Consider the following 26,744-nt stretch of genomic DNA (forward strand, 5'->3'; position numbering starts at 1 on the left):
TTTTTCTCACCTGTTCTTACCCAGTTGAATGTCTCTAATCAATTTACTGGGACATAATTTCTATTTACACAGATCTCTTTGAATAACTGGGTTCAAAATGGTAAATGACAATACTGTTTCAAAGGTGACTCTCCGTAGTATTATTCCACTGAAAGGATTTAAGACCTTTATCACCACACTGCCTGGGTATTTCCTCCATTTCCTTTTTAATATTCTTTTGCTATACAGATATTATGAAACATTGATAATTTTTTAAAAGTCAAAGGTATGCAAACAATCGGAAGTAGAGACATGTTCAGGTTCAGAAAGATAGATCTGATTTTCACATGAATAAACTAGACTTTGAAGACTTCTACCCAATGAAACAGGAAGCAGAATATCATTTAATGTCTGAGAAATCAGTAAAAGGCAATAGATGCAAACTTCCAGAAATCTGAGTACGATGCATACTAGTGAGCACATAGACAAATACAAACCAGACACAGAATTTTCTGAGCACACAGATCACCACGTGTTTGCCTGTGGAAGATAAAATTACCTTTTTCTCTGGTCCCCATGCAAGAAGCTTTCAGCAACTAAGGGCTGTCATGAAACACCACCACACGATTTACCAGTGCATCAGGGTACTGAAATAGGGCTGGCTCTTAATGTAGCCTCAGTGCCTTCAGAGTCCACAGAAGATGGAGAACTGGAGGTCCCTTCCTGTGCATCTTGAATAATGCCTGGAGCAATGCAATCCTTTGCTCTCTGAAAGTGCTACACAAGTCCATATACGTCATGCAATACAGCTTGCTGTAATTTCTGGTCCTGGCATGACTTCTGTGTGTCAAGCTTACCCTGGTTCCTCAGTCACTCTCTGCAGTCACTCTGAGCTCATTGCTTTTGCTCTTTCTCAACTTCAGTATGAAAATATTATTTCAACCTGATGGTTTCTAATGTGAGAATGAGAATTTTGTTTTTGAAGAAAACTGAGACACCACACTCACTGAAGGTATTTCTCATGTGTATGTATTTTCAAAATAACCATATTCATACACAGAATTAAGAGTGGAAAAAATTGGGCCTCGTATCAAAAATGATAAAATTTCTGTTTTACTTCTTGTTGGTCAAACAACAGGAAACCAGCATATTTACTACAAAGTAGCCCAGAAACTGAGTGGGGTCAAACTCCATATAAACTTGGGGCAATCTCCTCTTTGGGCTTAGTTTCACGAGTTTAGTAAAGCCATTCCTTTATTTTCTGTCAGATGAAAACTATTCAAACAAAAGCTCCTAGATCTTACTTACAATAGTTCTTGACAGTTCTGAGTAACTATTATAGATGAAATATGTATCCAAGTGTTGTAGATGCCCATAAATAAAAATACTAATATACTCACCCCAACAGTGTTAATCAAAAAGAAACTTCATTCTTTAACTCTGTCAATTCTAATCAAAAGGTAAGATCAATATCCTAAGCAGTAGGTCAGAGCTCCAGAAAAGCAGCATTCACACCATGTCCTGAGGCTTGGAGAGTCCAGCAACTTCCCCCATTTATCTCTGAGCCAACCTGGTTCCCACAACAATCCTTCACACAGGCCATGCAGGGAGAATGACAGGAGGCTACTGCAGAACTACACAAACGAGAATTGCAGACAACTTCCTCTGTAGTCTCCCTCTGAGAAAAGGAGTGAACTCCCACACAGTATTTTACTCATCCCTCCTATGACAGAATCAAAGGAATGCCATCAGTAGCTGCCAGGAGAGCATTTTAATCTCTTAGATTAATCTCTTAGAAATTAGATTAAAATGTTATTATTGGTTGACCTTAGACAAAGTGACCAACCACAGGGCCTACTGAGCTGGTGTGTACTTCCCAGACGTGGTCTTTGTTGGAGGTGGATTACCAGTCATGGCAGAAAGGCCACGCAGGCCTTCTGAGAAAGGCAGAGAAAGCAGGTGTGACCTCTAGATCAAGCAGACTTTACAAATTAAAATTGATGACTCAACATCAACACGCTGATGCAAAGCATAAAAGTCTCCTTATCACAGCTGCGAGGAAAACAGTTATCATTCCCAGTCACCTGTTGGCAAGACAGAACGGAGCAAGGGGAATTAACAATCATAGGAAAAAACCACAAAGGTTGTGCCTAAGCCAACAGACACACAGTCCTTTTATGCCAAGAGTTGTAGCAGTCATTTTTTCCCTTGTCAGAAGCAACAGGCTTAACCCTACGGTCAATATTAATGTGAGAGGAATATGCAGTCTAATGAGAACTGCACTCATCCCACTCACAGGACTCCGGCAGATCAAACAAGGACCATTTCCTATTTTTCCAATAACATCTATTCTTAAAAGCCTGAGCCAATTTTCCAGTCACAGACATTGGTACCGATAAACAACACAACCTCAACTGAAAGAGTCTCTGAAATCTACCCAAAAGGGATTTTAAGATTTGATAATGGGCTCTTCAATTACTGTTTCCAGATATACTTCATAATAGTGTTTATTGAATTTGTTTCATTCAGACCAAAACAGAGATCAAAGTAACTAAAGTAAAGCTACCTCTTTTACTGCTTTAACATTTAATCCCACTTTAGAGTCACCTGAACTGTTTCATTCAACAGCCAACAAGTTCTATTGCTTACTGATGTACAGCAGGGACACACTATCAGTTTATTTGTGTCTATTAGGGTGCTTTTTAGAATGATACTATAAATCACACCTACTGCTGTGGGCAGAGGTGTTGCATTTCTGTTCCTACTCTTGTAGGAAAATGCTGAAAGCAGGAAAAGCACAGCTGAAACCAAGAACAAGGAGGTAAATGAGACACAGTGTACAACAACAAAAATGGGAAAGTCAGACTGCAGGGCACTGTCTTGGAAGAAACTGGGCTGATTTTTTCTTATAGGGTAGGTCTCTGTGCAATTGAGCAACATGCAGCTATACATGTCATGCCAAAAAGCCTTATGGAATTCAACAGCTGCAGCAAAGCCACAGATCTCAGTGGGTTTAAGAAAGAAAACATCAAGTATTTCAACTCAAGGTGAGATTATACTAAGGCAATGCAAAGATAACTGCATCCAACTACAGTGTAAAAACCCAACTTTAGTATTAAATATTTTTCCTGCAGGGTTTCTCCACACCTCAAACATATTTCACCTCCAATAAAATTAAAAATCAAATTTAAAACTTCTTGGACACACAATTCTGGAAAAGAAACTTGGTTTTAAGAGCTCTTTCAGCAGGTATCACATATTTATCAAACCAACTACTGTGTCACTTTAAGGCTCTGGCAGATTTATACAGGTGTTAAGAAAGAGAACTTTGATTTATTTCAGACTACTAAGCTGAAATATTGCTTACTTGGTAACAACAGAAACGTCAATCAATAAGAAAACCCCTCGCCTTCTGAAGTTCTCCATCTCAAATCATATGCTTATATGACAGATTAAAGTTTTCCCACAATTTCATTTAGGAATAGGCAGCAACACTCTCCTGATTACATAGGTCAAGTTACAGATTACCACTCACTATTACATTTCATTCTTTCAATCATGCAAAGAAAATAGCTTGAAATGCAAAGAAATATATGTAGAAATGTCTAGATAAATCCTCTCAGTTCAGGAATTACATATATTGAAAAGATTTATGCTGTAGTATATCTTCTTACATTAGTTTATCTACATCTGAAAGACAGAATGTTTGAGCCCATAGTATTATTCTCTAGTCATCTTCACTTGATATTAACATTTCCTTCCATCACCATTTGTCTCGTCCTGTTTAACTGTGCTCAATTTGAGAAAAGAAGTTGCAAATCCTTCAAACAATACAGAATTTCTAAGCAGCACAAGATTATCCAGCTTCCAGTTTCATTATTTGCTCAAGCAGGGTAAGAAAAAATACACTCATTTAGGAAGGAAATCTGTTTGTGTAACCAAATATCTGGATATTCTACTCAACATCACAAAAAATCCTTTAATATTCATCATAACAAACATAATGTTTTAAAATAAAACAAAATAGTTAAGTGACACATTCTCTTCCTAGCATCTGGCCTACACTAAAATAAAACCGCAGCCTGATGAGGCCAACAGGAGTTTTCCTCACTGGAATAACAGGGCGAACCAAGGGGCCATTATTGAAAAGTGATATTTAAGTTTGCCTTCAAACAGTTTAGCCAATGTGCAGTCAGCCTTAAAAAGAACATAATGCTGATTTAGATGGCCTTCACCTTTATCTAAATCAAAGGGACAGACATAAAGAGACAAACAACTTTAATTCAAAGAACTTGCGTCCCTCTGCTTCTCGATAGACCCGAGCACGCTCGACTGCAAATAGCAGCAGAAGAAAAAGAATGGATTAATTTGAAGATAGTGGACTTCAGGGATCCTAACTAATAAAATAGTTATTCTTTTCAGAAACATGGTAGAAATGAATCAGACTACTGCAGTTCCACAGGAATAATGAAGAGCTCTCCTGAAAAGATCTGAATACGCAACAGTTAAAGTTTTATGAAGGTGCTGGGAGTACCACTCTGGAGATTGGCTCTCCCTCACCCTGTCTTTTCTTAACCATGGCTCCATCACCTTCAAAGTTAATTTCCAAGGTTTCTAGCTATTGCAACAATAATGCTGTTCTAAAATCAGGACCTCAGGAAATTCTTCCTTAAGCAAAGATTAATATACAATAGAGAAAAATATTCTAACCAGGAATACTCATGGGGTGGATTTATCTTGTGTGTATTACTCCAGGAGTCTCATCAGAATATGTAAAAATGAAACCAAGGATCAACAAAGAGGAATAACAGAAAACTAAAAAAGAAATATCCTTAACATTTTTAATGGAGAATTTCAGAATTAACTGAATACTTTATGGTTTTTTAAATAGTTTTTTTTAATTCTGCAGAGAATTAATGCAAATCTTCCAAACACAAAATAACAGAGAACAAATTTTATTATTACTATCAATGGTTTTTGCAGTGTTGCTTAGAAACCCAGATTCAAATCAGAGGAGCAGCATGGCAAACACTGAGGAAAAAAGAAAACCACAAAAAATGCCCAAAGCAAAAAACCCTAAAAACCCCAAGAAACATAACCAATGAAAAAGATAACCCTCCAGGGTTTTTTCGCCTTATTAAGCTGAACTTTAGCTTTTCAACAATTCAGTGGTCTAAGGGAATGGGTTAATATTCAGTCTTGATGGAAAATATACAACACGAAATTCCATTGTCTCTTTTGATTTTTTGGATTGTTTTGTTTCTGTTCATGTGACAAAAACAATGAAAAAAATCCGTTTGATGTACAAGATCTCATCATGCATCACGAAAACAATAAATAACTCAGATCCTTACTATTATCATATGAATGGTTTGTGTTAATCCCCGTTCTAAACTGGTTCTCTTGTAAATGGAGCTCTGTTCTAGCCCAAAGCTCTGGCCCAGACAATGCAGGAAGAGATTTGAAGCAGGTCCAAGCAGGATGAGCTTGCCCAAAGCTGCCAAAAGGCTTCACTTTTTTCCCTCTCTTTATTCAGACTGATCCCACGCATTCTTGTTTACAAGACACAAACAGCCACATAATGACTTATCTGTGGCAAGCACTTCTTGAGAAGTGAAGACCTACACTTAGAAAATTATTGGGAATTCTAAAAAACGCAAAATCCCTAGAAATGAAAATTTTCACCATCCCATAAAATGATGGCATAAGCCTTTTAATATTCCAACAATCATTTAGCCAAGAGCATATGATGTCTATAGAATCTCAGAGGGAGGGCAGTTTTTGCCTTAGATTAGATCCATTTAAGTTATCAACAGGTCTGAACAATGTTTCTGCACCAAAGTGTGTTCTTCCCATATTCTGAATGCAGTTTACTCGTGCAACATACCTGGAAAACTGTTCCTGTAGCCCCCGCATCTGAGCTCTGCTCCGCTCTGACTCCAGGGTCACCTCCCGTAATCTTTTTTCACTCTCGAGTCTCAAATGCCTTTCTTCCTCCAACTCATGTATCAGCTTCTCACGCTGAAATACCATAGAAATGTATTCATTAATTTTACACATAAACCATGCTTTTAGGAAAAAAAGAGATTTAATTTGGGAAGAATCATCAAAAAATCAAAATAATTAACCTACTAATCCAGTCTTATCATTTTCGTGCAGCAATGTTGCACAGAGAAGAATTTTTTCAGGATATCCCATCACACTGAGCAACCCTTCCTCAGTTCACTCATGGATGTCAGCATATTGAAAAACAAACACCCACCTTCTCCTTCAAAGGGCTTTTTCTTCACCTCCATTCAAAACAAATGTAAAAATTACGTTTGAGATTTGTGACCCATCTTGCTTGAATGCAGACATGGGAAGCATGGAACAAGTCAAGAGGACAACTTGTCACCCATCTCTTAATGATCAACCTCATGAGGAGGAAAAGAACCTGATTCTGCAGCCACTGATTTTCTTGCTTTGGCTGAGAAGAGGATCCCTATCAATAGAACAGAGTCTATTTGAATTTATTTAGTGAAATATTATGATAATGAATACGTTTTTAAAAACTGAGTACAAATCAAACCAATATGAGAGCAATAAAAGTGTCATTAATTTTACTAATAGTTCTCAAAAGCAAATGGTTGCTAATTCTTAAAACACAGGACCAAAAACCTCAACCCGAAACATACAGCACTACCTGGATAAATCTACGTATGTCATGGCCTAACCCTTTTTTTTAAAAAAAGAAAGAACATAATATAAAGGGTACCTAAAGATTTTAAAATCCTATTTCAATAGTGGCTAAATATAATTTAAGAGCAGCAGAAAAATTAACCTAAAAGTTATTAAAAATGTTATTGCAATTAAAAAAAAAATGTATTTACAGCCTTTTCCATGTGACCCTGTTAAATGGAAATGAAATTAAATTTTATCCTTGTGAATTTAAATGAGATAACAAATCAATAAAACCCCCAAGGATTTTACGTGGTACTACACTATACTCTGTCAGTGATGGGGTTCCCATGCATAGGAACAGGTCAAGTCATTGTGAAGCTACAGTGGGTTCACAGGCTTTGTGCCTGTGATGCAGGGAGATTTGCAGCCTGTCAGACAGCCTGATGTAGTTCCATGTCTGACCTAAATTTTCATGACATACTTGCAAAAATGTATATAAAAATTATCCGTACAGTTTCATTAGTAAATAACAAAGGTATCTTAGAGATAAGCCATTAAATGGGGGAGACAGGCTATTTGTACAAATCTCCCACCTATAAATCTTACTGGATAATAATTTACAACAGCAGTAACCAGGGGACCAAAAATATGAACATTGCCAAGTGGAAAATGGATCTTAAAGACAGTGATAAATAAACAGTTGCCACAAAGGGAGGCTGCAAAGGTTTAAATGAAATATCTATATGCTTGTGAAAAAATAGGAGGACTTAAGAAAAGCTTTCAGAAGATAGTGGTGCCTACAGAAACTGGGCTTAAAACCAAACGTGCAGCTGTCCCTACAGGAACTGAGAAGCCACCTTGGAGGAAACTCAGGTGCTACTATGAACACCTGAGTGGCCGAGCTGACTCAAGGCTGTGCCTGAGCTACCTGACAGAAAAGCTTAACTACGACAATGGACTGTAAGCCAGAGATTCAGCCATGCCTTCAAGGCTTATTCAGCATCACAACAGCCACAATGATCCTATTCTGATACAGCAACTACCTCTGCATGTCTGCTATGCTGACCATGCTCTGGTCCTCAAATAAATCTTCCTCATTATGTACAAAGCCAGATCTCCACGGGAAGGAGAGACAAAAGGTGACACTCTGGAAAGCAGATGTGTATCCTGTTCTCCATCTCACTGCCAGGATGTTTTGCAGGTTGCTCACACCTCCACTGTCTGTCCTGCAGAGGGACTGTGCTGTACCTACAGGCTCCTGCTCATCACAAACCCACACTTTCTCGTAGAGAACTGCATAGACAGCAGAGATTCACAAACCCAAACTTCTCCCTACAGGTCAAAAAGCTGTGCAAGCTATTTCTAGGTTTTATTTACCTCTTGCTGATAGGTCAGAGAATGCTGTTGCTGCCATTTACTCCTTCTATTCATGTGGGGAAGTCTGTGTTATAATCCTACACAGAAAGATCAGCATATCCACATGGGGATTTTTTCTTATGAAGAAAGAATGTAGAAATTACCTTAAGAAAAGTACTCTTAAACGAGCAACAAATTTGCTTAAAAGAACAATAACACTACAGGAATGAGATCCCTAAACATTAGGAACTTCTGGAAAGAGCTAAATGTCCAGTTCCAATTCAGCCACCTCACAGGCAAGAATTAAAACACAGTTTATATGAGCACATACTGTTGCTGTACAAAACTCCTGCTCCTTTCAGGGTAAGGGATGAACAACAAACCAGTCACAAGGCTACAAGACAAGAAACAAAAGCACTGACCTATGGCCCTGAAATTCTGGGTTCTCTTCCCAGCTACCAAATTCTCCAGTATGAATGGGGCAAAGACTTGCCCATGGGACAGCTGCACAGCAACAACACCATCAGCCCTCACTGCCAGGATTCCTCACAAGAATTTACTGGCAACCTTGCAGCACTTCTGACATTTCTTTCAAGCAGAAAGCAGATCTGCCAGCCAGATCACAGACATTAAATACTGTGAAGTGGGGAGAAAAAGGAGTAAAAGACCACCCATACTTGGGAAGTTTTCAGTCTGCAGGACACAAAACACTCAAGTATACTACACACAGAAAGTAGGTCCCAGCTGTAGTGACCTTATCCACCAGAAAAGAGAACTAGATTTTTACTCAAACCCAGAAAATCCATAATGAAGTGTCAGAAGAGAGAAGTGAGCCTAACATGCAGAAAGGCCAGGATTAAACAGAGATTTTTTAGATTTTTTTTTGTGTCCTAGAAGAAGAAAACATATCCCTGAACTTTGCAGGAATTTTGTGCTGACATAATGCACTTTATAAGCTCCTCTGTGCAACCCCACTTTATTCCTGTGCAAAAAAAAAAAAAGGCGTGTGAGAAGAAATAAACAGAACTGGTTAAAGGTTTTATAGTGAATATAAGCTTAATAGAAAGTAAGAGAATTAGCATGCTATGTGAAGAAAAGGTTAAATAAAAAAAAGTATCATGTGAAATGCTTCAGTTCATTTTAACACCAGAAAAATCATTGCCATCTTCCAATGAGGTTATGTATTCCCACTTGCCAATTCCTCTTTAATTGCAGATTCTTCTCTCCATGAGCTCTGCTCAAACTATTTTTCCTGCTTCCTCTCCTTGCATTCTGCAGCACAGCTGAACCCTTCTCTTCTTAGAAGCATAACCTTTACTTCATTCTTGCTTCCCCTTTTCAGCCTCCCCAGAGAGCCTGACTTTCATCACATCACCCAGTCAAATTCCTGATAACTTTCCAAACAGGCAAAAAATTCATGTGAACAAACTAGAGTGAAAGACAGTGTTAGCAAACTCTACTGATACTTTCATGCAAGTACTGGAATATTTTAGCATGGAACAAAGTTTCACAGGCTGCTCATTATGCTCCTGAGCCAGCACCTGCACTTCAGCGAGCTCATTTTTGTGTAGCTGTAGAAATGTTCGTGTCAAAATGTTTCATTCCTCATCCAGGCAGGCACATGTACCACACATTAAGTCATCTTCTAAAAGCTAAGGAAGGAATCCAATGTGAGCTGCTCACGATCAAAACAAAACGCATGAAAACTATTTATAACTAGATTGGAAGTAACGCATGTGTTTGACAGAAAAATATGATTTGTTACTCAGCACTCCATGAAGAGACCAAGAGACACCATTTATTCTCAGAGTTACTGGTTAATAGCTGTTCTCTTGGTCTAAGGACCCTGTGCAGCCATACAAGTGTCTCCCCAGAGGAGCTCCTTTAGTTCCCCTGGGATGTGTCACAAATGTCAGCACCCGGTTCTTTCACATTCTACCAAACTGCAAATGTCTTGTGTGGGGAGTGAGGAAGCATGAGCGTGCATGGGGCAGGTGGCAGCCTGGAAGGCAGACAGCAGCACATGGTGCTGTAGGGCTGAGGGATGCACAACAGGTCCTTTGCTTCTGAACAGTCTGACACCAGCACACAGAGGGAATGTGTGGCACGGCAAGGTTTGGCACGGAAAGGATGATGCCTTACCTCTTTTTCCTTTCAGGGCTGTTTAATTGCTAACTTTAAATCTAGACATGGATGACACTAAAGCCTTCCAAGTCAGGGACTTGGAGTTTTAACTCCTTTACTTGTTACTGCTGGTAAAATCATCAAATGTCTCATCAGAATAGCAGCCCCAACATCATGACAATACTTCTCAGAGAAGTACTTGGTGATTTCTCTTCATGAGGCTCAAGCATTTCAGTAACTCAAGCAGATTTCTCATTCCAAAACTGTCTCCCCTGTCGTTATCTTGGTGTATGAACTTGTTTGTCATTTTCTGTCCCCCAGGTCCCACTGAAGAAGGGGAGCAAGAGCAAAGCTGACCCAAGGCTGAGGTTAGCCCACCACACCAGAGCATTTCATTTTTTAATTTTTTAATTTATCTTCCACATAAAAATCCATACCACCATAATAAATAACTTTATCTATACATTAAAGAAAAAACGTGGCTGTGTGTCAAGATTTAAAACTAAAGATGACTGTAAGGGAAGAATTAGAGGGGTGGAGTACACACACACACCCCATGCAGGCTGCACAGGGCACTGCTATCCATCAGGAACAGCCCAACACTTCCACTAGGAGCTGCTCCCTCCTGCTTAGCTTATCCTTGAGTCTTACGAAAACCAACTCTTCAGATCAGTGAGATATAACCAGACTGATCAGTTCAAATATCAAAAATGTCTTAAAAGGGCCACACATGCAATCTCATCATTAAGGTTACAGTATAAGTAGGGGAAAGAGCTACTGATTAAGCCTTGAATTTGTCCTTTGCTTCCCCAGTGCATCATAAGAAGAGGTTTACTATGGTACTGCTAATTATGCAAACATGGGACCAATATTTTGTCCAAAAAAGTCTACATGAGAATATTTAGCACAGGCTTAATGTTGCTCAAAATCAGGCTAATAACCTTCACATTAAAATTTTAACAACTGCTTTAAAGCATTTGCTAAAGAGGGTCACAATTTCTGTGTAATTAATATCGATTTCAAACAGATACTTTGCAATGAATTTAAATGATGGGAAGAAAAGATTAAAATATTTCTTGGTTTAAAGTACCATTAAGTCATTGCTAACCTAAACTGAGTCTTTATGTATTTATTTTTAATGCATTTTCTGATGTTGTGCCTCTGATACTTTGCCATAAAAGTCATAATTTAACAGACTCATAGCCTGGTTTACAACACAACATCCCATGAGCCAGAGAGAATACAGACACAGAGAAGACAACAATGACAACTGAATGAAGCAAACAAATAGCAACTACTAGAAGCACTACAGTTAGTTTTTCTAACAAGTCAATGCCCAATACTGTTATGAATAAATATGCACATTCAAAGTATTCAAACCCACTATTTTATCACCCTTGCATACCCTTTTGAAAGACTGCTGCAGGCAGGAGCCATAGAATAGTCTGGGACAAGAGATGAGAGAGGAATGGAGAAGGAGTTCCATTTTTCAACAATTAATTACGAAATATTAATTGAAATGGAAACTGGAATTTGCAACTTGGTCTCCCAGTTGGTTTAACAAAGTAACCCATTCTTTCTGATGCAATGAATATTTAATTCTCCCAACAAAATTCATGGTGATCAAATGGGGTTTGTTCAAGTGCCACAAAATATCCCTGAGCCCCGGCTGCCCACGGCCCAGGAAGTTGGGGAAAGGGAAGTACAAGTGTTCTCTGTGTTACAGGTATTTTGTGAGAGCTTGTGTTTGGGTCCTGCAAATCAGACAAATCAAGGAGTCCAAGGTGGTTTGCCCTCATCTCTCTTACAGAGAAGGTGGATGAAATCCCTTTGGTGAGATTTTCACCTCTCTCCAGAGGCAGGTGGGCCTGCTTGTCCCCCTCCCAGTGCTCTTCCTCCAAACTCCCTGTGTGCAACCTGGTCTCAAATCCAGCACACAGGATATTACAGTCCTCTATCTATTTCACTCACAAATGACAGGAAAGATATGTGATTAAAAACCAGAGAGCATATATCATTTTTTATTTCATCATGAATTGCACTGGGTACTGTATTTTCGTTCAAATTAAAATGAGTCAAACTTCAGTGTCCTTTGTTTGCTACTCATCGATCCCTGTTAAACCAAATGTTTCTCATTCTGTAATCAATACTTCTCTGCAAAAATAAACCCAGGCACTGACAAACAACTTTGCAGAACATTGCAGCATTCCTTGTAGAGGACTTTGTCAGCTTGAAAAAGCATTACCCCAAAGAATGGGGAGAAAAGAAGTGCACTGTTTATTGTGCTTATTACAATTTTTACAGGCTGCTTACAGCTGAATCATTTTACTGAAGAAAGACTTATTAAATTAGCCAGCTATTGAAAGCAGGGCTTCCCAACAGTGGCAGTTAATGTGCCTTTGTCCCTCGTTACCTTTTCCAGCTACACTGGGAATACTGACAAATATACTTAAACACACAAAACCTTCCCAAGGATGAAGTTCAGGTGTATTTAAAGCACAGTGAAGCACTGAAGTAAAAACAGCAATAACATAAACACTTGGAGGGTTCATAGAGGGAGAGGGTGGCTTTATTTCCATGTCTCTTCAAAATAAGAAAGTTAATGGTGAGGTTGTGTGGCTGCTTTGCAACGAAAACAAGTTTTTTCATTTTTCATTTCATCTTTTGCCTGACACAGACTTGTACTACAGAGGCTAAGGAAGAAATTTCCTTGTTTTATATTAAGCCTCTACTTTTTTTCCCCAATTATTTTATGATGTAACCATTTTCCTTAAACTTATTCCTGCTACAGCTTTGCAACAGTAAGATATAAATAGTATAAAAAGCAGTATCCTAATTTTAGGCTGGTGTTTTCTAGCTTTTTCTTACCAGTAAGAAAAAATGATGGTTCTTTAGAACAGCATTCATCTCCCAAAATGACAGGCTGCCCTAAAAAAAACCCAGGAAAATTTAACTGACACTAAATAATTTGTTTTAGAAGTTTCTAAAAATGCCTTGAAACCAGTTAAAATTAAATAATTTGAAGCAAATCATTTATTTTCCACTATGAAATTTTTATATACTAGCACATCTGTCTCTTTGGCTTCATCTCAGACTAGCACATGTATCCTGTGAGTTTCAGATATAAACCTCAAGCTTTGCTTGCCTCTAAGATGAATAAATAACAAGACAGGAAATACTCATTATTATTATTAGTGATATTTTGGTGATGGTAGTTTACACACTTCATATTGTTGGGTGATAACACTGCTCCAGAGCAATTCAAGGACATTAGAAACTGTTTCTTGGTGTAGTTACTCCTTCTGAACAAAATAAGATGCTAGTTTTCATTGTGCACTAGCTCAAAATTGCCACCATGTGGAAGGACAGCAACTTAATTTAGCATTATTTATACTGCATTGATATGGTTTTAATTGCATTTGTGCCACAGAATAACTGCTGTGCTGAAGCTCCTTTATCATTGCAAGCCTACAATTAATCTGAATTAGGCAGGCTATTACACCAGCAGTACTGTATATATAGTTGGAGTTGTGATAACATTTATTTTACATGGGAAAAAAATAAATTAAATAACTCATAAAACCTTTTGGCTCAGAGCTGGATAGCGAGCACCACTGTCTGCCCACCCCCTCCAGGAGCTGTGGTGAACAGCCAGTGCTCCAAAAGGGAGCTCTCACTACCCAGCAGCTCTTTAATTCTGTGAAACACCCAATGGCAGGCCACACAAAATTGGAGTCACCTTGGGAAAAGAAATTAAATACCAAAAATTCCCCCTCATAGTCCTCCAGAAATTAATAGACTGAAGTGAACTCTGTGGACCTCTTTTAGCACCTGTCCTGGAGACACAGCTACAGACACAGAGCTCACACAGCCCCTGACAGCAGCACATGCACAGGTAGGCTTCATCCAGGTGGAACACCTGCACCCCAGCAGCCACCATTCTCTCAGCTTCTTAAAGCTCATCTCTGAGTCACATTTGCAATGTTGAATGTAGGCAAGTAATACATATTTTGAAAATCTTGTCTCCGTAATAAAACTATTGCTACTTATTCAAATTCGCAATTCATAGCCCAATCTTGAAAACTTGCTTCAGTTCTTCGCATAATTCATTTCTCCATTTTAAACATTATTTTCTTATAGTTGGAGGGGTGTAGAGAGAATACTATTAGTGAACCTGAAAGTCCCACATAATCAGGTCATGATTTTTTTTTAAAATTAGTAATCTTTAAATGATAACACTTTTAAGAATGAATTTGCAAATGTAATTGAGCTTCTAATAGCTTCTACAGACAGCAATTAAAGAAATCTCATTTCTCTAAATTAAACATAATGAAATGTTTTTCAAGTTCAAATAAAAACTTGCAAACTCTATTAAGATAGACATAATCCATATGAATACCTAGTATTCAAAAGTGTGAAGTAAAAAACTCTGTCGATACCAAAATTAAAAACAGTGGGACTGCTAAGTAATACAAGGGAAAAAAAATTCCCTGAAACATCTTAGATTACAATGGGTAATTATAATTTCAAGCCCTTTGCTACATGCTTTTTTTTGTAAGATGACTTGCTTGACATTAGGCTTTTTAAAGCTGTTTGTTTGGTTTTCTATACTGCGTGTATACAATATCTTCTTGTTAGAAACAAAGTTTTAGAACCAAGGTAACTTGTTTACAAAGAGCCTTTTTAAATTCAGTTGCCAACAAGCAAAAATCCCCTCTCTCTGTTTATGTTTCCCACTTGTTTGATTCCAGAAATTTTATAATAATGGTGTTTGAACCATAAAACAGCACACAAGAGTGTGTGTAGAGAACAATTTGCAAGAGCCAACCCACGTGGGCCAGAAAAGTGTCAGTTGTTTGATTGTCCTACAATTTTCTGTCAGATCTGCAATTCTTGAACATTTCCTGAAGGGAAGGAAGCAAAGCAGAAAACAGAAGGGGAAAAGTTGTCTGACAAAACAAAAGCTCCAGCTCACAGAAACTGAACTCAGGTTTTGGAACTTGAGTTTTTCGTAAGAACAAAACTGTATCTATGAATGAACGAAACTGGCACCAAAACATGAACTAGTAACACAGTTATAGCCTGCATTTACACACCTAAATACTTCACAGACTCTGAGAGTTCGGAGCTGAGTGTTCTGAGCAAGGCTCTCAGGCACTTTCTAGTAGATTTATTTGAACAAACAGGCCATGGGAGTGAACTCCCCACTCACAAAGATAAGAAATAAATGAACCCAGGTCCAAGAAGGATCCAGGTTCAAGAATATGCCTGACCTCATGGGATATTGTCTATATTTGGTAAGCAGAAACTTCCTCTTGGATCAGAAGTCTTGCAGCAAGAGCCAGAAGATTTGAAGTTCACTCAAGTTCTTTGGACTTTTTGTGACCTACAGCAACAACTGTGCTCTGTGTAGGTGCACAAGATGAGCCTTAGGCCACATGGTTTAGGGTAATTTCTACTCTTGAACTTGCTGAGATTACTTTTAATTTTTGATGTGGCATTGGTTTCTTTTATAGCTAAGTAACAGGTATTTGCTGTCAGTTTGGATGAAATTTCAGACTAGACATAGACTTGAAGAGAAAGGAGTGAAGGGAATCCTTGAGCTCTGAAAACCAGGGTATCCCACCGCTAAGAAAGATTTACAAAAGGGTTTTTAAAAAGTCAGGCATTTTCCAGGTCCTGTCAGCATTGTTTGGAGTGTCTATATAAGATAATTCCATGAACAGTGGTCAGCTCAGACTCAGAAGATTTAAGTTCTTTTTAACCAGGTAACAATATTTCAGTAAGTGCCTATGTAAACATTACCACAGAACAGTATTTTTTGCATACTTCCAAATGGCTATGAAGGCCAGACAGAGTAGGGACAGAGGAGTGAATGGAAGACTATGAATTCATAGTCATGCTGGACTTTGATTTCTCAAACATTGATGCCTGTCCCTTTAGGGAACTTGTTGCAGTGGACAAGTGCCCAGCAGAAATAAAACACAGTCTGTGAAATGGCAGAAGAAAAGGGATGGCTAAAAAAGTCAATGAAAGGCAATATGTCACTCATGCTGCACTTTTACACCTGGTATGGATTTTAACCTATGGAATTCATGTGAAGCAATGCAGTATTTACTGCTACACTCCCTGAAGTGTGCAGTGAAGGGGGGACACAGGCCCAGAGCACGAGTAACAAGGAGGGCCCAGCCACCAGGTTTCCTCTAGATCCAGCTGTGCTGGTAGACAAGGTCACTGCCCCAGACTGACCCCTCCTGATCAGCAGCTGGAGGTCACCAGCCTCTCCAGTCAGCAGAGGATTGCCTGAGGCTCAGCACAGGAGCAAGGCAAGGCTTAACTGAGCCCCCAGAAGGGCTTTGAAGTAACCTGGCGGGTGGTGCAATGAAGCAGATGATGGAGCAGCAGCATAATCCCAGCCCAGGCTGGGGTGACAGTAACCCCCAGCAGGGACACAGCCACATCCTAAATGCCTCCTGCCTATCTGCAGTGCCTGTGTGCCTGCCTCCTCTGTAACTGACCAACGTGGCCTTTAGATGATATAAATGCTTTCTTTTCTAAAGGATTGAATGCTCACAGAACAAATGGGCACAGGGCTGAACCAAGCATTTCCCGCTTGGATCTGTGTTAGCGAGATAGGAGCTAAGGCAGCAGGATAAACACAGGATAAGCACTAGGAAAAAACACACTTCTGAGAGGTTTATTTGGCTTTAATGGATTGGTCAGTGGAACTCTGGTGCTCCAGGAAGCTCTGGGATTTACTCACACACTATGATAGTATGTGGTTTTTTGCCCTGATTCCGGGGAGTATTAGGGCTTCTTCACTTTCTCCACTTCTCATTAATGTGTTTGAATTTCCTGCTAATAAATAGGATGTCAAGGAGTTAACTGAAATAGATCTAAGGTTAAAGAAAATCTGTGAGGCTGAGAGAAGTAGAACTTAAGCATGCCAGTCATGAGATGTGCTCAGAACAGTCTGCACTGCCATCAGATCCCCACAGATCTGGGATATATCAATATTTTCTTATATTTGCCTTTCTCAGCTGACACATTCAACACCTCTGGCATCACTACTTTGCTGCTACCTTCCCATACAGCATTTCTTTTCCTCAGGCTCTTTACAGCATTCCTCATGAACATGTCAGATCTTATTTCAGTTTTTCTGTGTCCACTTGTAGAGTCTATTTATGGTTGGTAAGTAACTGCAAAAAAAGATGCCTTATTTACTCAGCTGTTCCTTGCATGGATTCCAGAGTCCTACTGCTTTAGTTTTCTGACAAATGTGTCTCTTTTCCATATTCACCCCCTAGCACTGCAGGCACTGCCATAGGCAGTAGGGAAACGCTGTGGTTTTTCTGTTAGCTGGCACATCTTCTATGGTATTTTTAACAGAGCTGCCACTGCAAAACCTTTATTAGTGCTGACAACACACACTCTCAGAGGAACTGACTCAACTTTCAGGGGCCAGCCTGAGTTTGAAAGTCTGGTACCTAGCAGAACATGAAAAAATAAAATAACAATTTTTTCATGCAGTTTTTAATTCATTCGCTGGTCAAAATGGAGTAATTAAAAGACTCTGTCTCCACCCGATATAATTTTGCAGTATCACTTTTCAGTAATAGGTCCATTTGAATTTTTGTTTGTGTTCCCAGAGATGAAATTCAGCTCAACTCTAAGTGCCAGCCTTTAGAGGCTCTACTCCTTTAGAGCCCTTTCTTACTAGAACAAGTAGCCTGGATACACTTGTACAGCTGAAGGTCAGAAACAGATATAAAAACTCTTGACACTTTCTTCTCTGGTCTTCATGTCCTCATTAATCTTTATACATAGGATGTAACTGTTTTATTGGATTTAACCCTAGTTTAACATCATCTCTTCATAGCACGTAGTCACATACATATCTCATTTAAGACATTAAAAAAATCTGGGTTTTTTCAACTTAATAGTGAGTGTTGACAATTGTAAGTTTTAGCTTGATATTCTTGAAGAGAAAAAGGTAATTATGTTTCTTTTTCTACAGAAAATACTAACTACTAGAACCTTGGAGTGCAGCTGTCCCCTCTTCTGCCACTTCTACCTTCAGCACCAGTTGAAAAAAATTCAGCAGCTATGAGACTGAGCAGAAGTTCTGCTCCTGGACAATAAAACACATAATCACATAATTAAAACTCAGGACTTTCCATGTGCATTTTCTGCCATGTAGAGCACCGAAACAGGAGTCAGGAGAGGCAGTCTGAATTTCTTAGTACTTTTTGGCCAGCACACTAAGGTTTCAGATCATTTCCACACATAGCTCCCTTGTCTTTCACTGGGGCAGAACCAGTACAAGCAGGGGAGTGACCCCTCTGCCCTGAATCAGGGCAGCTCAGCAAGGCTTTAGAGGCTTCCTGAATCCCAGCCATGCCAGTCTGGGTACAGCCCACTGGGCACAACGAGTATGAAGAGTGGGTTAGCAAACTCTTTGTAATTATACAGTCTTTAAGCTCTGGCAAGAAATAAATTCTGCTGCACATTTGCAGAACAGGAAATTTGCTCTTTCCTAACGTTTCTGGGGACTGCTGCAATATATTACTAAAACAAACAACTCCTGTCACTCGCTCAAGCCCTCAAATTTGACATCAAATTCAACCCAGGAGAAATATGAACAAACTTGTCTAAATGGGGCTGAGGAACCACCCTCGCTGTAAATGACCCCACAAGCAGAGCTGGGTTCCCAGGAATCAGGTGCACAAAGGTTTGGCTCAGCTTCAGCTGCTGCAAGTTTATGGGCACCAATGCCATCGAGTACTGCTGGTCCTGCTCCTGCCCAGGCATCAAGCTGTAGTCAGTAGCTACATGGAGAGAGCAAAACTAAGAAAAGTTTCTCCTTTCTGTCTCCCTTTACACATTAAACACATTTCCAGAGCTGATATTCTTGTTTCTTGTGGTTCGCAAGAGAATTTCTGCTCACCTGCTCGTGCTCCTTCTCAAGCTCTTCCTTCTGATGTGTGTTAGATCACATGCAGTCTTCACACCTTGACTTCCACTTATCTCCTCCCACCTCTTTGTTAACAGGTTTCCCTTATCCACTGATGGAAGATACAAGCACTGGGAACCTGCCTTTAGACTATGAGAGCTGGCAACTCTCAAAGGCTAGTTTTAGCATGAAATTAATTTTCAGCTTCCCATTTAGTGCATGTATTTTCTGACAATATCTCCTGCATCACAAGTTTTCCCTTTTAAGGTGGTTAATTATGAATGACATCAGGAAGTAGTTCATAACTCAAGATTTCCAACAAGCACCTGGAAATTCTGACCTGCTCCTCTAGAGACACCCACGGAAAAAGTTTCTTAAATGGAAAACTGTGCCAGCCACTGCCACAGGGCGCTTTTTAATACTTACCACCAGGAACAGGATGTTCCCAAGAGATAATGATTTTTCTCCAACACTCAGAAAGTATTTCTAAATAAGCAACGTTACCATGGATGCCAATCACAAATGTGCATCGTAAAGATGTAATTATACAATGACAGCTGTGTGAACAGTGCACACTGGCCAAATCCCCTCTCAGTGTTCATTCCAAGCCCCTGGGCTGTGACTGTTCATGGCACACCAGCACTCCAGGGCCCAAGCATCAACCAGCACTATTGAGAAGACCCTGCCTCTTCCCCAAAGAGTTTACTACCCACACGGACAACCAGCAAAAGAGTCAGAACAAATCTAGTTTTACAAATTAGCTATTTAGATCAGAAATTAAACCTTTTCCAAGATTATAAAGGGTTCAGGTGGCAAAGGTAATTACAGGCCTTGTAGGACACCAAAGTTAAAGAACATGACCCTTAATGAATGTAGTGAAGAGGGGTTTTAGGCACCTCATTATTTACAGTCACACAGGAAGGTACTACACAGAATGCACAACTTTTCCATGCAGTTTGGAGAATGAAGGAAAGCCACTTCACAGCCAGGTAAGGCCCTGTACCAGGCCTGGCACTTTCATTAATTTCCAAACTAACTACAGAGTGCATCATGCCAAGCGGTATGGAAATAACACAATCCAAACATCAGAGTCATTCCCACAGTCTAGACAGTCTCCTCTTGCAGGACATGCAAGCAAGTCTGATCACCAGTTCCAGACTTGGAAAACTGTCATGAGATCTTCATTATGAAAGATCCCATAGAATATCAAAAGATGCCTTATCACAATGCAATGGACACGGAGCCAAAACAAACAGAAAGTATGTAAAAGCAAATTCCTGACAAAGCAAAAACTGAATTAATGTTTATGAGACTGGAGTTGGGAGGGAAAGGACAGGAAGAGCCACAGTTGCTCAAGTTATACGGATCTGTAAAAAGTTAAATATGTTTAGTACAGAAAGACATTATTTCCTTACTATGTTATAATATTTCTTTTAAATCTTGGAGAGAAGTTGCAGAGAGATGTGATTATGCTCTGCCAAGAGAAAAACAACAAAAAAGCTCATGGGACTTAATGGCACAAAATATTGTCCAAAATAGAAAGTCCAAATTCTTGCTCAGATGAGCTGTAAATAGTTTTCCTGTCTACCAGCAAAGTGTTTGGTGGTCAGAAATGGGCCAACAGTTTTTCCCTGTTGAAATTTCTCTGTTGAATTTCTGCTGTCTCTCTTTAATTCACCCCCAACAGACTATTTTCAATATACCTTTGTTGTGTCCCTGCCCAGAGGGAGCTGGACAACCAGCAGAACCTTACCCTGCTCTCTTGGTGCTGTGGAGCAGTTATGGATCAGGGCCCCATGGGCTGGATGCTGAATAAAGACTTGTTGCAGCAAGGAGTTTTCACTCTCAAATGCGATTTAAAGTACTGCATGAGCTGACTCGTTCCAAGGGTCAGCACTGACTTCACAGAACAAGCTTCAAGAACACTGCATGAATTTAAATAAATGGGAAATTAAGAGATGCAGTACAACTGAGCAATACCCTTGGTATATAAATTTTGTCCTTCCTTATACAGGAACTTTCTCTCCCTCCTGGTAACCTTTTCTGCCCCAAGTGGGGGGGGAAAAAAAATCAAAATTTTTAATTAGAAAAAAAAAATTTCAAAAAAGTTTTAAGAAGATAAATTAAGGGATTTTATTCTGTTCTCCAAACTAACAATGGAAACAGACCTTTTACAGAAGCAGTTGCTGGCAAGTAGTATAAATTCTACAGTAACAGTTTAACTACAGGCCACCAAAAAATAAACCAAACAAACCAAGCCCAACAAAAATCTATTGATTTCTTTTACTTCTTATAATACACTAATTTCCCCAGCTACTTCAAGAAAAAAGTTGCTACACCAAGTATACCACACCAGTTTCACCACCATTAATCTGTATAAATTTACCTTCCTAGTTTGCATAAAATTCAAACTCTTGGCCCAGTGCACACATTCACCTTTTCTCTTCCTCATCCTTAGATGTTGTGATTAATTCAGTCCTACCTGAGACCCCTCTTTTGCATGAGCTAAAACCAGACCATAAATGTTCTGCCATTTCAGCCTGCAGATTGGTGGCCTTATTCAGGTCACCCTTGCAAAAATATTAATCCAGTGAGTGTGTGACTTACTCGAGTCAACTCCTGCCATTGCCTGAAGGAGCTCAGGATTGCAGAGCTTAACCTTTGATATGAAAATGTCTGCAATTCACTGTTATTAGTGCATGGGCGCATCACTCCCATTAGGCAGTGAGGTATTGCCTGGAGCAGGATCCATCTGCTTCCAGTCATAAAGCAGGATTTGCTTCACGCTGGAGCCAACTGCCACTTCGATATTCCATACACCCATAGATGCTATGACACTGCCTGTGCCCTTTCTGCACTTGCACATCTCCTGCCTTTGTTACCTATAAATGGCAATTTCTACTGGAGGGCAGTTTAGGTGATATGACATGCTTTCTACCGATTGCCTCTGTTTTACTTTCAGATCTTATATAAATACATTTTGATGCTGGGTTTTTTTGTTGCTGTTTGGTTTTGGGGTTTTTTTCAGTGTTCAGTGAGTTTTACATAATTCTGTTTGACTTTTTTTTACGTTGACTAAATACCTGCTGAAGAGAGAGAGACACCACTTCGGTGCGGGGAAAAAAACTTATTGCTGCTCCTCTGGATACAGTGCTGGCTTTTCCGAGCCGGTGCCTACGGAAAAAGCCACCGAAGCGGCGGGTGGAGGGAGCACCGCTGCCTTTGGAATGGCGAGCTCCAAGCGCCCCTCCGCAGCCCCGGGAGTTCCCGGGGCGCTTTCCCGTGGCTGCAGCGCCCTCTCCTGGCGCGCGGGCGGAGCGGGGAGCGCCCGGCCCCGACCCGGCCGCGCTGCGAGGAAATCCACGGGAATCACCGCCAGCGTGGAGTCCGGCGGATAAAGAGCTCTCCGAAACTCATCAGCCACGCCAGGGCAACCCATGCTTTGAAGGGCGGCCGGCTCTGAGCAGAGGCAATCAGGCTCCCGCTGGAAGGTGACTGCTGAAGGTGTCAGCAGCTTAAATCATAGAGAATACTTACATTCATACAAGCTTTAAAATACAGAACTTCAAAATATACACGCATTTGCAAATTTGAAGCAAACAACAAATAGTACCCAGGACATAAGGTCTTATTTTAAAACTACTGAAGATAAAACTGCAAAGTTGTGATTGAGGACATTTGGCCTAATGAAGTATGAAAAACTAATGAGGTCCAGGAGCATTAAACCAGGCTTGTAAAGAATTTCAATAATCATTACTGATGCTAAAACTACTACTAATGTCACTGAGTTTCCATGAGGACTATATGGTGAAGTTTCTTAGAAAAAGGAGCCAGACAGCAGGGCTATCTGTGTATAAATACAAAGCTTCACAGAGAGGGCAGCACAAGGGTCAGATTGCTTCTTTCTGGCTTAGGATATTTAATATTCAAGGAGACATTTCAAAACAGCTACTTTGCCTCTCTCTCTCTGCTACTTTCTAATTAAAGCACAGATAGAAGCTTTCATAGAACATAAGGACCCAGAAGGTGGGAAAGACAATTTAGCCTTTCATATCTCATCTTTAACACTTCATTTATTACTAAATATCCTCTATTTTTAAATGACCCGGGTGCTCCTGCAACAGCAGCCTTCCCCACGGCCAGAGGGGCTCGCAGGGATTCATCACGCTGGTGACAGCGAGCGCCTCTGCGCTCGTGGCAGGACATTGTGCTGCCATCTGTAATACCCTGGCTGGAGAGCAACCTCAGCATTCCCCCTCCTCCCTAAAAAGCTGGTACATAGTGCAGATGTTGGGAGCTGGGGCTCTGAGCACGCTGACCCTGCTGCTGCTCAGAGGGCTCCCTGCTAGCTGATTAATGGGGCAGCATTAATGTCAGCTGCGGTGCTGGCCACAGGGCCGGGATGGTGGCCTGAGTCTCAGTGCCCTGCGAGAGCTGAGCACCAGCAGAGGTAAATGCAGCTCCCAGGAGAGGCACTATTTCCTACAATCACGGGCTGCCTCTAGAACTGTGAATTTTCAGCTTCCTACAAGGAAAAAAGAAATAAACAAGATTTGGCTTTCTATCTTCCTTTCACTCAGCTCAACAAAGCACCATCAAGCTGGGGTATGATCTCTTTCTCCTCACCAAAAACTAGCACCCACGCTAAAAGCCTGAACTTGAGCAAAAGAGCAAGCGACAGAAATTACATACAACCCCCCTGGGAGTTTGGAAAATCTGATAATACAGTCAAACTTTCAACTGACTTCAATGCAATTTCAGTCAAGACCTTTTCTGCACTTCAACACATCCATCTCCATGTGAACGCTCCGGTTTGGCAGAGCTTGATGAAAAGAGGCAGATCTTTTCAAAGCTGATTACAACTTCTGTTTCAATCTGGAAACAAGAGTGGTTTGGACTTCCCGTGGTTTTTGAAGAGGCTGTTACATATACCTAAACCCATTACATTTAAGAAAGTTGTAACAAGCAGAAGTGACTCAGTTCCTTATAATAATGGGACATCTTACTGACACTGCGAGGTTTTTTTATGCCTTTTCCTTTTTATTTCTTCCACTCTTTATTTAAAAACTTGCAGTCTCCACTGTTTTACTGCAAAAACTGTTTGTAAAGCAAGAATTGTGCTGATCACATCAAAACTCAATAATATAACTTGTTTTTCCATTATTAGCACCATCTGAGCCTGTTGAAAGCCTTAACCAGGGCTTTAATTTTTCCACAGAGAGCTTTAAATTAATTAGTGGTTTACATGCTAACAAAGAATCTGATACATTCATAAATCAATCTAATGCAGAAGGATTACCAGAGGGTGGAAACCTATTCAGTGGGGACCTCACATTCACTTAACATGGTGTGTTTTCAACAAAAGGGTGCAGGTGTGGAATAGACGGGTACCAGGAAGAGCCCATGATAATCACTTTGCATCACTTAAAGGACACATGGTAAATCAGAGCCTAGGGCCCACCCCAAGTGAAAACCATGTAGTTATAAAAGGCAGTATCATCCCACTTTAACCTTCACAGTTAAATTGCCAGAGTGGTACAATTTCTTTTATGTAGGTTACAGGCCAGTGAATTAATGGAAAACAGAGTCAAATTAAAGGACCTGGATGGGAAGAACAAACTAACAAAACTGTATAAGACAGATACAAATTGAGATATAAAAAAAAAGTAACCATTTTTTTCTGGGTAACTATTAATGAATCCAAGTTATCAAAACACGATATCATTATGTATACTCTTGGTTCATTTTAGGCTTTTAAACTAGTTTCTGCTAAAATAACACATGCTGCCGCAAAAACTCTGCCATGTTAAGTGTGGCAGCATTTTTTTTATATTTTTCCTAACCCAGCACTGTTCACTGTTAAGAAAATTTCACAAAAATGAATACTTTTCCTGGTCATGTTTTGTGTCCAAAGGTGCAAAGTCATGCACTTCAAAGATAAGAAAAATACTTTGATGACTAATGTGGTTTTCAGTCTTCAACATGTTTTGAAATAAACTTGTGATTTGCTTTGAAAGCTGCTTATTTTAATAATGGGATCTCTGTCACTACAGACACCTGCACAGTCCCCACCAAATGCAGTGAGAAGTGTAAACAGATGAACTGATGATCTCCTTTTCCTTTACAAAGAGTCATCCTTGATGAGTCAGAAGAGACATGACTAAGAAAATTGTAGACATGCACACTATGAAATTACAGACCATGAGTGACAGAAGAACCAGACAGCAATCCTGGCTCAGTGCTGCTGAAACTTTCAAGGGATGGATTGGTAGTAAGAAATCCTGCATTTTAATAATGAACAATCAATATTTACTGATGGTGGTTCATAAAATGAAGAAACCTGAGCAATTGTCAGGTATTCAGCCTGAATTATTCAGTTCACCATTCAAGTAAGTCATAAATACATACTGCATCCAATATATGAGGTATCAGATTTTCCATACAATCATATGGAAAAAACATATTACAAGATTACTTGTATATTTTTGGTGATAAACATTTACCTTGAAATGAAGTGTCTTCATTTCATCTTCTGTAGTACCTTCCAGTAACAAATCAGTCAGGAAAACTGTAGCTCTGGGACATATCAAAAGCCCAATTCTTTTGGGGAGTGTTGTGGGTCCCACACACTGGCACCACACAGCACACACTGCCTGAGCTTCAGCCTCAGAAAAACCTCCCCTCATAAACATGCATTTCATCATCACTCACCAGATGTTATTTATACAGATGCACAGACCCATTTCTTGAGCAAAGACACCATGGTGTAAGTAGCTTCTGCAGCACATGCTTTGTGTTTGTTGGTCATTGGTTTTATGCACGTGTCCACCTTGCAGCGGTTCCTGGGGTGCTGGGTGAACCCAAGTGGGAAGGACAGGGAAAATCAACTGCACTACATCCTTCCAGCACATACAGGGACAGGGAACACACTCCCTGCTCTCTGACTCTGCTCACCCTAAAAGTGAGTGTGGCTTACATAAAGCAGTCACCTCTTACCCTCATGACCAATCCGTGACAGCAAAACCCAAACAATTTTTTTTAAATAAGCAGGAAATGCTAGCAGGTATTACATGAGGTACCATCCTGCCAAAGGCTTGTGTGATGCCTTACACAGTTCCCGGGATGCAGGGCAGCCTGTGCTCCCTGCCCTGTTTCACACTGCAAGAAATGCTCTCCACGAGACCGAGCAAGGCACTGGAGGTGGCACTGAAGGTGCCATGTGCTGTCACCTGTGCCCGTCCAAAGTGAAGGAGCTGGTCCCGTAAAAACCTTCGTGCCAATCTAACCAGCACAACAAACAGAAAATGGGAGCGAGTAAAGGCAATTAGCTAATTAGTGATTAAATAAAGCTGTGGCCTGTCACTGGCAGGGAGGCTGCGGGGGTGCCATTCCTTTGATCCTGAGTCGCAGCCGGTGACAGCACGGCCGAGCCCTCGGGCGCCCTGTGGCTGGCTGGTGGCCCTGCCCAGCCTGCTGGCCGCCGGCGCTGGCCCCGGGGGATGGCCATCACACCAAAAAGAGCAGCACATGGGCTGGGCACCCGGCGGGCAGGCTGCTGGCAGCCAGCGCTGCTCCGGAGGGAGCCCCGCCGCTTGCCAAAGGCTTGCTGGCTCAGAATCCCTCGCCGAAATTTCGCTGTGAATGTTTGTAAAGTGTTTGCTCCAAACCCAGC

The 26,744-nt window shown here is 40.4% G+C and overlaps 1 protein-coding gene across 11 annotated transcripts in view; it reads right to left on the minus strand.

Moving 5' to 3' along the window:
* Nucleotides 1-26,744, minus strand: part of NCKAP5 (NCK associated protein 5) — a 379,214-nt gene that overhangs the window by 167,540 nt on the left and 184,930 nt on the right. For all 11 annotated transcript variants that reach the window (XM_048309430.1, XM_048309431.1, XM_048309429.1 and 8 more), the window contains one exon: nt 5,867-6,000. In XM_048309430.1, coding sequence (XP_048165387.1) covers nt 5,867-6,000 — 134 coding nt within the window. The remainder of the gene's footprint in view (nt 1-5,866; nt 6,001-26,744) is intronic.

The sequence above is a fragment of the Corvus hawaiiensis genome, chromosome 7, assembly GCF_020740725.1.
Source record: "Corvus hawaiiensis isolate bCorHaw1 chromosome 7, bCorHaw1.pri.cur, whole genome shotgun sequence".
NCBI lineage: Eukaryota > Metazoa > Chordata > Aves > Passeriformes > Corvidae > Corvus > Corvus hawaiiensis.